This window comes from Anoplopoma fimbria, chromosome 14, assembly GCF_027596085.1.
Source record: "Anoplopoma fimbria isolate UVic2021 breed Golden Eagle Sablefish chromosome 14, Afim_UVic_2022, whole genome shotgun sequence".
Classification (NCBI taxonomy): domain Eukaryota; kingdom Metazoa; phylum Chordata; class Actinopteri; order Perciformes; family Anoplopomatidae; genus Anoplopoma; species Anoplopoma fimbria.
This window is the reverse complement of record NC_072462.1, coordinates 6,043,704-6,061,214: the sequence shown is the minus strand read 5'-3', so window position 1 is coordinate 6,061,214 and position 17,511 is coordinate 6,043,704. Positions and strand designations below refer to the sequence as shown.

General features: G+C 39.2%; 1 protein-coding gene across 5 annotated transcripts in view; it reads right to left on the bottom strand.

The window, feature by feature from the left end:
* The window catches only part of garnl3 (GTPase activating Rap/RanGAP domain like 3), a 63,086-nt gene that overhangs the window by 18,140 nt on the left and 27,435 nt on the right, over positions 1-17,511 (bottom strand). For all 5 annotated transcript variants that reach the window (XM_054612284.1, XM_054612287.1, XM_054612285.1 and 2 more), the window contains exons 3-15: positions 9,660-9,734; positions 8,147-8,246; positions 6,478-6,596; positions 5,263-5,327; positions 4,413-4,476; positions 4,233-4,259; positions 3,814-3,889; positions 3,555-3,653; positions 3,335-3,438; positions 800-908; positions 578-623; positions 245-351; positions 37-152 (exon numbers count right to left, since the gene is read on the bottom strand). In XM_054612284.1, coding sequence (XP_054468259.1) covers positions 37-152; positions 245-351; positions 578-623; positions 800-908; positions 3,335-3,438; positions 3,555-3,653; positions 3,814-3,889; positions 4,233-4,259; positions 4,413-4,476; positions 5,263-5,327; positions 6,478-6,596; positions 8,147-8,246; positions 9,660-9,734 — 1,107 coding nt within the window. The remainder of the gene's footprint in view (positions 1-36; positions 153-244; positions 352-577; positions 624-799; positions 909-3,334; positions 3,439-3,554; positions 3,654-3,813; positions 3,890-4,232; positions 4,260-4,412; positions 4,477-5,262; positions 5,328-6,477; positions 6,597-8,146; positions 8,247-9,659; positions 9,735-17,511) is intronic.

Genomic DNA, 17,511 nt, shown 5'->3' with positions numbered 1-17,511 from the left:
AAGATACTAGTCGAGCAGACGACAGTGCAGCTGTACCTTGTGCAGGTCAGGCATGAGGTCTTGGTAGAGCGAGCGGATCAACATGTCAAGGGTCCGCTGACGCTTCTGGGCAAACGTTGGCGTCTCCAGTGTGGCTTTCTCTCCATTGATTACTGCAAGAGATGAAGCGAGAGCGGATAGAAAATATGGATAATGTATTTATGGGTCATATTCTAATCCAGTTTTGTTTGTTTTGTTTTCTTACATTTGACTAATAAAAAGTCCCTGAATTCGTGGTGATCAGTAAATACAGGCGGAGATGGGAGAGGGGGTCCAAACAGTGGAACACTCTCCTCTGAGAAAATCTTCAACCTGTGAAAAAGAGCAGATATGTAGCATCTCTAATATATCTTTAAATAACGCAGAGCACATCTCACAGTAAAGTAAGGTAAAGGCATCTACTCCTTTTAATCATACAAACAATAAAGAGGATCAAGAAGCCAGAATTATCTTCTTTTCAGATAGAGAAATTAAAAAACAGCCGTTACAAAGTCTGGATTGGAACACCATAAACCCCTGCATTAATCAAAGCACTCACCTGTAACTGTCATTCTGGCTATTATACCTAACTAATGCAAAAATATCTGGAGGGCGAAGTAAAGGAAAAACACTGATCATAGACACAGAGACACAATAGAAATCTGTGTATTTTCAGTGATGCGGGGCTGCTGCGATGTCGTTTCAATAGCAGAACCCCTTCTGAACATATCGCTGATTACCACTTCATTTCTCTGACAATCAATGTCCGAGTGAAGGATACGGGTGAAGTGCGATCGGATCATAGACGGTTTGAAGGATGACGATGCGTCATCCCCTTCCTGGAATACTATGGTAACAATGTCATTTCCAATGTGCCTCTTTCTCTCCACCTGTCAGAGAGGACAGACCAAAGAGACACGAGATGAGGGGGAAAAAAAGCCAACTTTACCTTAGCACTCTGGTAATGTCTTTAAATCTGGATTAATTGATTTAATGATCACTTAGGGGCTGAGCAACAAACTCAACAAAACAACACTTATAAATAATCACCTTATAAAGTTGGTCAGCACACAGTTGCCTATTTAGACACTGAGCAAAATTAGCATTCAATGTTTCATTTTGGTAAATAAGCACCACTAAATATATGCCGAATGACCTATTAGAAGCTCCTGCTGGCAAATTACCCATGGATGTATAGACAACTATCACTGGATTACTTTGATACTAAAAAATACTTAGAAGCTAGATGATTCTCAGGTAGTTATAATGGGCGTCTGTTTTCTAGGATTTCTAAGCCTATTTTTGGAAGTATATTTGTACACAATTTTATGCCGTTTATGTGTTAGTCACACTGAATCTAAAAATATGAGTATCATGTCTGTAGTTACAGACCCAACTGAGGTGTGACTCCTAGAAGGAGTTTGATGTTTGATTTATATTGCAACAATCACACACTTCACTTTTAAAATTCTTTAATTACCACCAGCTGTTTGTCACTGCTGATGTTGTTGGTACTCACAACAAATAAGTGGGACAAACTTTGAGCTGAAAGACGCTAAAGCACTCAGTAGAGCGGAGGGTAACCATATAGTTTGTTAATAATTCTATGTAGGTTCATCATTATAAGAGATACCTTTAGCATTATTTACAATGAAAACATAAAATATGAATCATGGCAGCTTTAAAGTCAATGAGTCTGCATGACTATGGTGGGGTAATGATTGGGACTATTGACATAGTGTGTGTGTGTGTGTGTGTGTGTGTGTGTGTGTGTGTGTGTGTGTGTGTGTGTGTGTGTGTGTGTGTGTGTGTGTGTGTGTGTGTGTGTGTGTGGAAGACGGTGTCAATTATAACAGCAAATAATTCTCAAGCTCTCAACACCACAAACACCTAAAGAAGTAGTGATAATTTCACCTCTTTGATCTCAAAACTTAAAAAGGCAGCAACATCGAGAACATCTACTGCACTTTTCTTTGCCATCTTTAGTTTGGTATTTTTTAAATATCCATCCACCACCTAACAAAAAAAAATCTACCCTGTCCCAACTCTTAATTTCATAACAACGTATCCTAATAACGAATAAAACCTGTATTCCAGATGAAAGCATAGTCCTCAGAGGATGAAGCGATAATCAAAGCGCATCCAATGCAAAATGCATGTTTTTAGTCACTACTTAATATCTCTGAATCCACTTGAACACAAGAAACACCAAAAAACTAAACTTTTCTGTGAAACTTCATGAGCACATTCACGCCACCCAGAGGATGAACCTGTGTGTCTACTTCTATGGCTATTATGACATTATCTCTGTCCAATCATGCTCCAAAGAGGATAAAATCTTTTGATTTAATCAGCTTTTATTCAAGCAATACCCTAACAATGGTTTTTTTAGCCCCATTACCAGTAATTTTTATACACATTAAATGAAAAATTATCAGGGTGATTTTCATTGCATCCAACACTTTTGAGATGAAATTAACACTACAAATTCACCAATTAAACTCAACTGAATTAACACTGGTCTGAAATACATCACATTCTTTCCTTTCCTTTTCATTGCGACGGACCAGCAGCCACACTCAAATGCAGTACGAGCACAGACTGTTCCCTGTTATTGACCGCCAGACTGTCTTTTTTTATCTTAAGAAGAAATCCAATTATGTATCAGATCTGCTAAGCAGCAGCCCTTATAATTCATAATGACTAATATTGACATTACAGAATGGAGCGCTGCGGTAAAGCAATAACATCCTTTCTTCTCCTTTTCTTCCTACAGTGAGCACATTTGACATCCATTTTACTGGCTTTCTATCAGTGCACTGTTAAAGACAGAGAGATGTGACTGCTGTGCAATTAGAGCTTCTGCAATGTCTCTAACACCAGTGTATAGCACAACCGGAGGGGTACAATCTTTTGGCAGAGTTGGCAATGAAGGTGAAAGAAGAGTACATTTTGCACGACAGAAAAAGAAGGTGACAAGAAAACAACAGTAGAGAAAGAGCCAAATCTCTCATGTTGCTAGTCTGACCCGAAATAAACATTAAACTAAGAGTATACAGCCATGCTGTCAGATCTGTGAGGCTATACTCGGCCTGTACTAGGCAAAAGTCACGATGCTAATATGCAATGTTTACCATGTTTACTTGCATGCCAGCATTTGTTAATTAGCACTAAACACACAATACAACTGGTTGGCAGGAATGTCATTAGTTGCAGGTATTTGGTCACAAACCAAAGTATTGGAGAAACTAAGATTTTAAGTCATAATAATTCATCCTCTGGGGATCCCGATACCATTACACATGCAGACACCCACCTGCTGTTTGTTCTCTTTAGAGTAGGGTAGCATGGTGGACACATGGAACATGAGCTCATGGCCCTGATACACTGTGTAGATGGACTTAATTCCTGTAGTGTCATCTGCAGGTGAAACGAGACAGAAACAGAAGATGATGAAGAGAATTGGCATATTTAAAATCCTTTTACTTCAAAATGATCTCAATTTATTGACATTCAGCGGTTGTGGGCTCTCTTACTCTTGGTGTCTAGCCCTCCGCGGTAACCTGCCCATCCCTGCAGCGTAATGGAATCACCCAGCAGAGTGAGAAACTTATCGAAGCTCTCACTCCCCGTCTCTGAAACAAACACGGGACTTTTGACTTGGGAGATATCTTTTATCTCTTTGAAATTGATATTGATCTTGCCATCTTACTATGGCAAGAGAGCGTATTTCACAAAATGTCAAACTTACCCTTTGATAGGTTTTGGACACTGAAAAAAGGTAGAAAAATTTACCATTGCTAAACATCTCGTCATCTGTGAGCTGTCCATCTTTGGCAAACAGGACGCCAAATTTAAAGTTGACAGAACCCTACGAAAATAGAGCTGGGTTAAAATCTTGAAATAATATACTATTCATGCATTAATATTATTAACTGTAGTTGGACATATATTTAACTCTTTTCATGTGCTGGCTTTAAAACAATACCAAATATTATTTTCCAACAATTTCTTTTTTTTTAACCAGATAAACAATCAATCAAGAATCAAGTGGGTATCCTATATGTGGGTATGTGACGGTGAGTGGGAAGCTTAACAAAAGGAAACCAAACATAAGGGCATAAAATAAGTACTCTCCTGAACACAAATGACCTCTACCATTACCAATAAAATAATAATCTAAACTGTATGGTTAGAGCAGTATCATCCCATACCTCCTGTTCTTCCAACACCAGCAGATCCTGATGAAAGAGGACATAACAATTATTATTCACACTGACTAGGACTCCAGCCTGAGGATATGATACAGTTTAGATTTGTTGCTGATCCGGCCTGGCATCAAAAGGACCGGTGCTACATTTCACACAAGAGCTTGCCCATGCTCTGAATCTCACCTTCTGAATCTCCGGGTTGAGGATCTCCCTGGGGCCTTTCTCAAACCTGTCCATGTTCATTGCACTGGGAGTAAGGGAAGGAGGAGGAGGAAAGGAAAGAGTGGAGGAAGTAGCAATGAAAAATAAAAGAGAGAACAATGTGTTTAGGATTGATGGAAGACAAATAGCCCAGAGGGCTGCACAGAACAAATGAGCAAGACTTGATACAGGGGATTTCTCATCCCGCTTGTACCATTCATCCTCATACAGTTTCAGCACTGACACCGCTCAGACTGATGAATTCATAATCTCCAATCTCCTGTTTCATGCATCTTGTTATATCCTGTTACCTGTCACACACGAAATCTGCATCTGGAAACATAATGTTGAAGATAGTCGAGTAGCAATTGTGCTACTTTTATATAATGGGGTCGTAAAATAGTAAAATTAGGGGTGCTAACCATTGTCTGGTTCCAGCTTCTCAATTATAATGATGTGCTGTTTTTTGTCATATATCAAAATTAACTAAATATATATTTTTTTCAACTCAATTTTAATGGCTGTTATCCAAAAGTTTCTATTCATTTATTTTGTCTATTTTATAGACATAATGATATTTGAAAATAATTGTTATTAGAGACTTAGTATATCTTTTAAAATATCTCCATATAGGTATGTTGATATTTTGTCAAAACAACATGGTGTCAATATTATGGCGAATTGGAGGCACCGATATTATGTTGGTCACATTTTTATACACGTCTTTATGTCACAGCAGCAGCATGAGATAACCAACAATAATAAATATCACACATGTTATGTAAAGAGTGAATAACTGTGCCGTCTCAGAGCTCCAGGCTGTACTTCTCACCTTAGGATGGACTTGACTGATAGTGTTTTGGTTGGGCTGTAGGGGAGGCTGATCTTCAGAGTGCCCTGAGCGAACAAGAATGACACAGATCAGGGATTACAAACTCATTCGCCTTTTCTCTGAAGAATCACTTTCTCTAACCTGTTGCGCTTTTGCTCATTTTAAAACAATTACCCTTCAAACTCACTTGTACGGAAAGGAAATTCACAACGTATTTTTCAATCATTTGCCAGGATGAATACAAAGGACGAAATTAAACCTGAGCAGTTCAAGACAAACAAAGTTGTTCTGCTCAACAACAACAACATCCTGTACCAGTTAGAGTCTGAGAGAAACAAGACAAATCAATGCGATCAGGCAGCGGAGGTGCACCACCCTAATCAGGTTCCAGATAAGGCTGGAGGCAAAAATTAAATCCAAGCTATCTTGGTCGTGAAGCTGAGTCACAGCACTGCAAACACACAATAATGAACATGAATCTCAAACCCACACACACGATTACACAGTGACTCTGAAGTTGAGAAACATAGTCCCTCAAGATGCCGTTTTGTGTCTTTCTTATTTAGTTATGCTCAAAAAGTACCATCTACTCGTAATCCGATAGAATGTACATGTTTAAGCTTTATCTGATCTTCAAAAGTTTCAATTCCTTCCGCTACGGTTAAGGGAGGATACTGTGAGGCAGTAGTAGAAAGTAGCTAGGCAAATTAAGTACAGTAATGAGGTACTTGTACATTACTTGAATATTTCCACCATGGAAATATAGCACTTTTCCCAAAATTTTTACTACATTTATGAGAGATTTCCCCTAAAAACTTCTTAGAGTGGTTTTCTTTAAATAACTGTTTGAGGCAAAAAATAGATACAATTATCTATTATTTAAAAATTAAGGTTAGAGAAAAGCCAGTAGAATTAAAATAAAATGTCCTCTTTTTTATACACCTTTATTAATCTCATGTTTAAATTGTGACCTTTTGGAGGTTCATGATACTAACACAGTTGCAAAACCGGTTCCTAATCCTGCATTGTTCACATCCATGTTTACTGGCTAGCGGTCCTGTTATTTCCTTGCCTATTTGCATGTGTGTCCTTGTGCATGTGCAGAAGATAAACAAACAAAACCTCACAGGGAACCTTTACATAAGTTACGGTTACTATGAGCACTACGCGTACTTGTTCCCCCACCGCTGTGAGGTGTGCAGTTGATGAACTCACCGATTTTCTCCAGAGGATGGCTCTGTACTGAGGAACCCGCTGGTTGTTCTGGTCTGAGAGGACGACTGACAGGTAGAAGGGATTCTTCTCTGCATCTGTACCCACATAGTTCTGGTGGACTGTGGAGAAAGAGATAATATACAGATCAAACTATACATACACACAAACAGGAGTGATTGTAGAACTAAATGTTTTGTTTAACTTAGGTAACATATTTTTTCTCTTAGGTATTCCACACTCCCTTTTATCCGTTTCCTAGCTTGACCTGTCTTTCTCTGCATTTTGTCTTTGTTCCTACCTATTCTTTCATTATTTTCTGTCTTCCTTTCATTCATCCCTCCTCCATAGGCACAGACAAAGATCCCCACAGCAGAGTCACACATTCATGCCTCTGCTTCCTCGGTTGACAGGGCAACATCTTCAGAAACAATGCTAAACAGACCTCCAAACCCAATTAGACACAGGATCTCTGCCTGCATTTCTGTCTTTGTCCTCCTCTGAAGCTTTCTTTTCCTCTTTCTTTATTCGACAATATAATTTTCTCTCTCTATCATTATTTTTTGTTAGCTCTCTTTATTCTTCATCAACCATGTTTTTATGCTTCAGGTGAGGTGACTTTGCAAGGTTGGGTTGCAATATTATACTTATTAGTTTAGACAGCTTGGTATTTTCTCTGTGTGAGAAGAAAGCACGTTGATCAATCAGGAATTGTCTGCATACCTGAAGCAAGACAACAGGGAAACAAACGAGGGCCAAACCATTTTACTACGTTTCAGCTAATCTTCGAGGAATTGCGAATTCACTTCCTAGTATTGGATGCTTCATTAAACAGGAAGTGCTAGCGGTAGGATAATTGGCCTTGAGTTCATGATGTGTTGTGTTGTACGATGCAATCAGCTCAGCTCAGGCTGTGAGACACAGATGGCTCAGCTGCAGTCCAAACAGGTCGAGCCAACTTTCTGGAGACGTGGATCATTTTAAACTGCCCATGCCATACCATGATTAGACCCTGGCAGGAGGAAAAAGTCGTTTTCTTGCCATCCAACTTTCCTTTTACAAATATTTCCATCAACCCCTGGCTCTGTCCTTTCCTACTGATTCCTACTGATTCGAATCATGATAAAGAAACCAGAGCAATGATCTTTTGTTGCAAAGAGCCTGAGAACAGGCAGGGTGCTAATTAGGATGGCGAGATGATGATGGTCAGAAAGGTGAAGGAGCAGGTGACCACTTCTAATTTATTAGCAGGGGCCGTTTTCGTGAATGGCTCCTGCATGCCTGCTGCAGAGCAACGGGCTCATTTCAGACGCCAACAGTCTGATCTAAATTGCGTTATCTGCTGAAGGCAAGCTTTGTCTGGTGGTGGTGGTGAGGCTGTGTGTGCTCTTAGGGCTTCCTCCCTGGGTGGTGCATGGGATTAGAGTGTGGTTGAGACTCTCAGTGGGGATATGGCTGGATGCTAACATGTTTTGGCCTTGAATGAAGAGCAGTGCAGCGTGAGGACAAGGCTGACTTCATAAGATAAGGAGTGTCCTGTGGACCAGGGAAGAAATTCAGAGGATGTTTTATTGCTGCAGCTCATAGGCTCTCCCTCACATTAACTATGTCTCTCTCTCTACTTTTTTTTTTTTTTTTTTTTTTTTTTTTAACATAACAGAGCAGCACTGACCTTTTCCCAGAAAGTATTTAAAGAACCATCTGGTGTGGTACTCTGGATTCTCCAGATGGACATCGGTTCTCCTCCAGGTTCCTGGCGTGTAGTCCAAGGCCTATGTGTAACACACACACACACACACACACACACACACACACACACACACACACACACACACACACACACACACCACATTGTCATCATGCTGGACACAGCTTGAGTAACAGCAGTTTCCTCTGTTACACAATGCAGAAGTAACGATTAGAATACTTAGGTCAGGAAATCAGATATGACCAAAGCATGGTCACAGTGTCTGGGGCAGATACCCATATTGGTGCATTTATAAAACAGAAAATAAAAGTTAAGTGTCTTCCAACCAGCCATAATACATACATACTCTATACCTTTTTTAGATATTTATTTTTTCCAGATAAATTCATATTTTTTAAAGCCATAGGCACAATATCCAAAACCATGATTTTTCATTTTGTCTGTTGACATATTTCTAGAAAGTAAAGCAACTCGTCTAACAAGACAGTGGTTCACAACTTTATCAAATTGTGACCTTGTTCAACGCTTCTATCCCCCACCAAATGTCTCAGATTGCTTCATTTGAATACATTTTACCCACCAGAAAAAGTATCCTGTATTTACCATGTTGCTCAACAACGGGAGAAAAGTCAGATAAAAACAAATGCAATACATAACAGATCATTGGTCCATGTTCTTTCCTATCCGCTTTAACCAGTCAACACCTCAAAAAGCAACTATTGTTCATAATGGAAGCTGCACAAAGAATAATTCAGCATGTTGAGAAACTCAATAAAACTCTTGTGTGTGTTAGATAAATATGAGCAGGCAGGTGTTAGCCAGCAGCTAGCGTGTCTCTTTTCAGAAGGTTAAATCTGCCTTCCAGCTCCTTCGTTATGCACTCCTTTTCCTGACACCTTGAGAGCAATAGTTGCAACATGTCGTCAGATCATTATCGTGTGATTTAAATGTCATTATTCAGCTGGAACTTTGTCATCACCGCTGTTGGTGTTACATTAGTCAAAGCAATCCCAGTGTCTTTCCTCTCTAACTCACACACAGTTTATTGGTTGTGAAAGTATGGTTCAATGTGTTATATCTATTGAATGTATGGATTGCATCATCAAATTTTCTTGTATGAATATTGTGTGGCCCCAGCACAATTTTCCTACCAAAATCTTTACTAAAACTAAGCTAATCTCTTGGACGCAGGTTCGTATTTACAATACAAACAGGAGAATTATACGGATCTTCTAATCCAACTCTCATCAAATATATCCCAAAGTGTAATTTAATAATAATGTGACTTTATCTATAGATGTCTGACCATCACCATTTTTAGGGGTTTCAGGATAAAGCAACTCTATGGCCTTAAAACTATTATTACCATCATTTCAGATAATTTGTCAATTTACAGAGGTTAATGAGGGTAAGATGTAAGGCTGAGTGGATTGGTGGGGATGCATGTGTGCAGAAAACTGTATTATATTGTATTGACCTCATCCGACGAGCCATTCTCCACCCTGAAGCGCCCTGCCCTCTGAATGGCCCCATCTGCGTCACTGGAAATTAGCTGAGAAGGAGACAGAGAGACACAAGAAGAGAGACAGACATGTTAAAATTAGACATGTGACAAACCATGACCTGAGGAGGACAGTAATAAGCAGGTCATAAATACATTAGAACTGACTATCATCACGGACGAAAAAGAGGAACCAAGGCGGACACATCAGCTCCATGTGACAACAGCAGCATGAGTCCCACAAACACATCTGTCCTCAGCCGTCTTCCCATCTAGATTTATTACCACCGTCTCCACAATTCTTAATCATCGATAATCAATGAAGTTGTTGCAATGATTACTCCAATTCACTTCACTGTAAAAAAAAGATTTCTGCTATATTTTTTCTTTTTTCGCATCTGCCACCATCTACTTATCGTCCCCAATTATCTGTCTCTCGCGTTGACTCTCTTCTCTCTTCTACAGAATTGGAGAAGACACATCATGTGAACGAAATTGGATTGTTAATTGTAATAGAAGAGTGAGAACAGAATGTATCCCCTGTAAGTACATACAACTTAGAGAAATGGTTGCTCATTTTTGTAAATACTGTACACTTCCTGACTTTTTTGCAGGGAGTTGAAGGAGATTTAGGTGATGGCTAGCCAACTTAAATAAAACTTATCAGACGAGTCAATAGATTCATTTGAGCGACTGGTCAGTTTGTTATAGAAGTTTGTTATTTGGCAGGTACAGTGGAGCCAATACTGACAATAATATCTGAACTTGGTGTGACTGAAGTATGACTGCTCTGTTAAAGTAATATGCTGTGTGTATAAATAATTATGTAACATGTGATGGCTCAACACTAATAATGATTTGCCTCCCCTTCTCCTCATGGTGAGCATCTACCAAACCCCCTTCAATCTATTCCTTTTCACGTCCCCTTTTCCTTTTTATCCCCCCCAACACCATCATGCTGAATGATGCTTTGTTGCCAGGCAACGGATCGGAACGGTCTCTCCTCCCTTGTCGTGGTTTCTCCTCCTGCTTCTCTTCTATGTGTCTTTGCCCCCTGCTCTGACCACCTTGTCTGTTGTATGCTCTATTTTTTTCTCCCCTCGCCGATAGAGGTCTCTGCTTTGCCGTCATGTACATAAAAAAAAGATATAAAAAGAGTTGGCTGTGTATCACTGCACACACTGTGATATGTCCAGATGGCTTGAAATGGTCTGGAAGAGCCAAGCATGAAGAGGATGAAAAGGAAGTTCCTCGGAGAGAAGGACTAAACATGGGAAGCTGCTAAATGTACCTCTTAGTGAAACTGACTTCTAGAAAGTAGACACAGACACAATGAAACTAGAACTGCGACTAAAGAATATTTTCATTATCAAATGATGTGCAGATTATTGTCTAGAATAATCGTTTAGTTCATAGAAAATAAAGAAATAGCTATTTTCTGGCATTTACTTTGAAAAATTAGTTAAACAAAAACTGTTTGAGGAATATGTTTCTGAGGATTGATGCAGCTCTAAATGAAACAGATATTAAAGCCTTCACCAATGAATGTATTTACATTCACATGTAGCACATGTGGTCTCTGATATAAACCTGGATAGTGTAGCATGTGAACATCACATCAGTTTCTGACCATTCTCTGCCATGCTCGCATAATGCGCCATTGACTAAAGTATTAGTACTTTAGTTTCACTTTGTCAGTCAAACTGCAAATATAGTGGCAAATAATTATCCTTATTAGATTACATTATAATGTAAATAAGGATTAACATGCTGAAATAAAAGAAAAGTCTGCCAGTAAACTGTATTATGGCTCATTTTCTATTTCTAGTGATGAGATGGAGCAGCTGCCTTCATTGTCAACTGTTGAGGTGACAGAAATGAGTGGCTGATAGGATCCTGAATCGAAGACATACCTGCAAGCAGATGAAAAGAAGACTGGATACTAAAATGATCAGGCCTAAAATTATATATAGTACCAGGTTCCTCATGTAAACGCCCTTTCCCAAATATGATCCAAACCAGGACACGTAAATGTACTCAAACAAAACTTCTGACATCATTAAAGGGAAGTTTTCTTGCTCCAATGATCCATGCACAATTATAAACAGATATCTAAAAGTGAAATGTGAATGGCCAACACAACCTGCACAAAACTAAGCAGTGTTTATCAGTCTGGAGAGTGGGTGGTGTGCCCTTCTTCAGCCGCTCATTAGATCATGTCAGACAGAACAATAACGAGGGAAAGTGATGAGGGAGCACTTATGGTGGAGAGAGAGAGAGAGAGAGAGATAGAGATAGATAGATAGATAGATAGATAGATAGATAGATAGATAGATAGATAGATAGATAGATAGATAGATAGAGAGTGAGGGTTAAAGTCCATTCAAAACATTCCTGTGGGCAAGTGAGGACGAAAGGCGAGAGGCTCTACATTCTGAATAAAATAATTAATAACTGCCATGCTGACTTTATTGTTCATGCTAAATTAAATCTGATATGCGGTACTGTAGCGGGGGGATTAGAAAGCTCTTAAATGAGATTCTAGCTCGACTGGAGTTTGATCTGAGAGCAGCACATATTGCATCACATAAATAGTTTGTTTTTAAGTTATGCCTAACATTTAAAAGACAACGTATTAAAAGACACTGCTATATAACAGTTAACTGCACTTCTACTACCACATAACATATATTTATGAGCACATTTTTTAATCTTTCCAAACAAAGTGGCCCTGCAAATAATGATTTTTTTCATTTTCAGTTAATCTACTAATTATTAACTTGATCTAATATCAGAACTAAGTAAACATTGGCAATCACAAGGTGATTTACAGTTCATAACCCAAAGATATTTATTTTGCTGTCATATAAGACAAATAAATGCAGCAAATCATCGCAAGTAAAAAGCTGTAGCCAGCAAATGTTTAGCATTTTTGTTTGAAAAAATGACTTTAACTACTAATTGATTGGCAAAATCCTTGCAAGTTATTTCTCTGTCAATTGATGAAATTATGAATTGACTAATCCTTTCAATTAAATACAGTATGGTTATGAATCGTCTCTCAGGGGAATCTTATCGGGATGATATGATTGCATTGATTTATTTATAAAATTCTGTCCAAATAAGTGATTTGAAACAAAAACTGTGTGTTATCGAGGTGTGATAAAAAAAGAACAACAACAACAATAAATTGATATTGGAAAAACATTTCTCTTCATACGACACTGAATTCAACCCCCCACTCAGGTAAAGCACCGTCTGCATTTTCTCCCCTCGGTATACTTTATATAATAAGATAATACAATCCGGCCAAGCATGTTTACTGTAGGTCTGAAGCTCTGATAAACGACAGAGAGGTTTCTGTGCAATAATTGGCTCTTTCTTAGGAGCGAATCGGAAGGAAATACTGCCTTCTCTCCTCTCGTATGCATTTTAATAGGCCTGAAAACAAATATATTTTCTGCTTACTTCCTGATGTGGTGGTGTGTGCAAGTGTTTATGTGTGAGCGAATGAGCTTTCCGTTAAAATCTGTGCGTGTGCGTGGAAATTGTAAAGTAAATGTCGAAGCTGTGGGCCTCTTTCTCCCCTCCATTTCTCCTGCAACATTAACTGTTCAAGGGCAGGATAATGGAGGGGAAAACCATTGCAGCGTTCAAACGTAGCAATGCGCCGCCTCCATAGTGTATTTGTGTGTGTGAAAAAAAGAGGAAACATTTTTTCTGACATTCTGTATTAAGTGTGAGTTTAAGTGAGGTTAAGGTAAGTGCTTGTGCGGCTGGGTGTAAATAGGCTTTCTTGCAGTTTTTTGGGGTGAAAAATGGCTCGAGAAAGGAGCCATTACTGTAAGCGCTCTGGGGAGTCTGTGTGAGTGTGTGTGTGTGTGTGTGTGTGTGTGTGTGTGTGTGTGTGTAAGTGTGTGTCTATGTGCACACTCATGCATGCATCACGCAGCCACTGCTTTTAAATCATACAACAGAAAAGTGGCAAAGAAAGAAAAAAAGCTGCACTCCAACGATTCCCCAGTGGGCCGGGGGAGGCAGGGAGAGAGGAAACAGGGGAGACGGGGCAGCTGGTTATGCTTCTACGCTTTAACAAACAACCCATAAAACATCTCACCACTGCTGGGGAGCAATAGTGGAGGGATTGGGCGTAGAGGAGAAAAAAAAAAATGGAGAAGGGGAATCAAACATATAGAGAGAGCGGGACAGAATGAAGGATGAGGTTGCCGGGGAAGAGAGGGAAAGAGAGATTTGTAATGACAACAAAAAGCCGAATGATAAAAGAATAATAGCCTTCTTCGCGCTGCGTAACCCCGTGGGAAAGGCTTTTGAGCTTTATAGACGGAGAAGAGATGCGCACACACACACACACACTCTCCCTCTCTCTTATACACACACTTAAACAGCTCCCATTTTAGGGCATGACTTGAACATTTCACAAATACAATCGAGCTCACGGCGTACTCAGAGAGACCTTTAATTTCCCCAAGGCCCATGGGACAAAGGAGCGCTGCAGTGCAGACAGAGATGCGTGTGTGTGTGTGTGTGTGTGTGTGTGTGTGTGTGTGTGTGTGTGTGTGTGTGTGTGTGTGTGTGTGTGTGTGTGTGTGTGTGTGTGTGTGTTGAGGTATTAAATCAATAGTTTTGTGACTGCTGATAGATAATTGATCTCATCAGTGGGCCTGTTCATGCACACTCACAATCCTCCAGGAAGGCAGAGAACACTGAGGCGTAGGCGGCAGAGCGGGAGAGGAAGGGAGCAGAGGGTGAGGAGGGAAGTAGTAAGTAGGAAGAGATGCAGGTGCACAGTCAGAAGGGAAGATATGAGTGAGGGATGAGAGGAAAGAGAGAAAATTAGAGAGGAGATGAATAGAGGCAGAAAAAAAGAGGACGCAGGAAATAAGAAAAATAAAGAAAATATGTGAATAAATAGAAATTCAGAAGAACCAAGGAAACTGTTTTGTGATATTTTTTTCCACATCTACTTCTCCTACAAGCAACCTTAATTAGACATGGCAACCCTGTCCAGCTTTGTATTTTTGAAGTCTTTTTAACCTGTCTAACACCAAAAAGCAGATACCAAGAAACTATACTTATATAGTACGTTTTTTTTAAAACAAAGGATTACAAAGTGCTTTACAAGATAGAAATGGCAGGCAAACATTTACAACTGTTTAAGATTTACAAAATTGAGCAAATAAAAGTGAAGCGAACGCCTTTGTATACAGATACAAGTGAAAAATTCAAACAAACAGCGTGAAAGCACACTTAAAAAAAATATGTGTTTAATAAGGGATTTAATAGAGGTTAAGGAGCTTTCCAGTCTGATCTCCTCAGGGAGCTCTTATAAAGTGTCCGAGCAACAGCCGTCATTTTCACCTGGCGAAATCAACAAAGGCCTTCTTTTGTTTATGTCTGTGAAAAACGAAGGTCCAATGTTTTCAAAAAAATAACGGTGAATTTAGACTGATAAATCTGTCAGGTATAGCAGCAGTCATAGGGAGGGCGGGTCAAGTTAGCGTCAGTTAGGTCACTCACAGTGAAGCCAGACAGGAAGTGAATTTATGTGCGTCTCTGAATAGGTTTTACAGTAAGAGGGTGAGCGTGAGATCAGCAGAGTCTGAGAACTGTATGGACATGAAGGTCTCAGTGTGTCACATAGATCATCCAATGACTCAGACAGACAGTTAAAAATACTACAGCCGCTGCATTTAGAGAAGGAAGTGAAATGTGCCAGGAAACAGAAACTGAGTGACATGAACAAATATAACAAATCGTTTTTTTCTGTTTACATCGCTCAGTCTTTCCCAAAATTAGTAAAATTTTTCTTTTTAATTTCAGAAGGCCCCAAATGCATGGTGTCAATAAAATAATTCAAGAAATCCCATAACAAGACCAAAACCAACAATGAACTGAATTTACTAACAAATATTGACTGTGTAGTCAGAGCCTGATTCATCTGTGCACAGAGGTCCATTGTGTTTACAATAAATTTTTTTTTTTACAACAATAGAGCTCTAGAGCACAAAGGAACAAGCTTTATCAGGCTTTAGATACACATGGTATTAGTCTTATTTAAATTTGAAGACAATACCAAAAATATAGAATATGTACGAACTTATCTTTAAAATACTTGAGAACTTAATTGAGTCTATTACATACTATGTAAAAAGATGAATCTCTGTTTTCGTGTTATTTCCAGGAGCTCTCCCGCCAAGCTTCGATCGGACAAAGTCATCACTTCACAACATGCATGCAAACAGCCCTTTCATGTTGTGGACGACTCCTGCAATGCTATAAATGATGTATGATGCATGATGTTGCTGTAAAGTAGACATGAAATAACAATCGACAACCAGTGAAGGAGGAAATCAGAGGTGAAAAATGTAAATCAAAGACAAACGATATCTGTAATGTGGCTGTTTGCCATGTATCCATTGACTGCACCTGATTAGCATTAACGCTGCCTGAGGCGAGGGCAAATCCAGCAACGCTAACAACAGCAGCACACCAATAATCTGCCCATTAATACAGCAGCAACACTGGCGATGACTAATCTGATGACTACTGAAGGCATCGGGCCACCCAGGAATCACACTAGTAGGGTGCAGCAGCTTTAAGGGCCCTCAAGAGTGGGCGGATGCTGCAGTGAAGCCTGGGATCTCAGAGTGCAGCAGCAAAGCACCATGCTTCAGCTGCTTTAATAGACTATTATATATGTTTCAGAGAAAATGGGAGGAGGAGGGAGAGATGGAGGGACAAGAGCAAGAAGATAGAAGATAAATCTAATATTTAGTTACTTTAAACAGGTGTTATTTGCTCAAAACTGACATTTTTGATGTTAGTTGTGATACTAGTTACAGTTATAATTGAGTTACTTAGACCTTATGCTTGAGTACGGAGAGAATGCATACTGATGTTGTGGCATGCCTTAAAAAAAGAAATGACATTCAAGAATGCAAACTCCTTTTCAAGTATTTACATGCATCACTTTGCTTTTAGAAACTTGATTTGAGTCTGCAACGGTAGAGGACAGCATGGTTTTGTCTAAAAGACGCTTGAATGTTCATACAAATGAAAAAACAAACCAAGAAATGCAAAGTTAAGAGGAGCTACAACAACCTCTGGTCCCAGATTGAAGTTGCAACTGTAGCTTCATTTAAGTGTCAAACAGGCAATTGAGCTCAAGCAGAAAAACGACCTTGAAGTATAGATACCAATAAAAGACAAGGGCCCTCTCAGAAAACCCTGTGATCATTAGCTTCACAGACAATAAACTGAGCAAATTATCTGCATGTCAAGCTTTAAAAAAGCACTGGTGAGGTAATGTCCTCACCAGTTTCTGGGAGGGTTTGTCAGCTTGCTCTAAAGTTTGCAAGTGTGTGTTCCTGTGTGAATCTAGGTGACGAGAACCACCCAGCATACACCAGTGTAATCTAACTATCCCACAGTTCCCCAATAGTTAAACTCAGTGGTTTAACTACACATCTGGGCATAAAATATATATAACATTTTATATAAAAATATTATATATTATAATATTCTGTGGCTTAAGGATTCCTTTAATCATTGGAGATTTTGCTTGTTTCTCATCAGAGACTCCTCGGCTCTGATTAGTTGTTTTTTTCCTGGTGAGGTGCAATTTTGCAAATGCCATTAGGAGCACTAAGAGGAGGCTGAGAAACCTGTTTGTTTCACAGATTTTCTGTCTTGTGTTCTACTGTCAGGATATAGTGACAATTTGCACAAATATTCAGTTTATTTTGTATGACAGGTCTCCTTTTTTTAAGTTACCAACTGTAGCTTTAATAACTTTTTCTACAGTTAA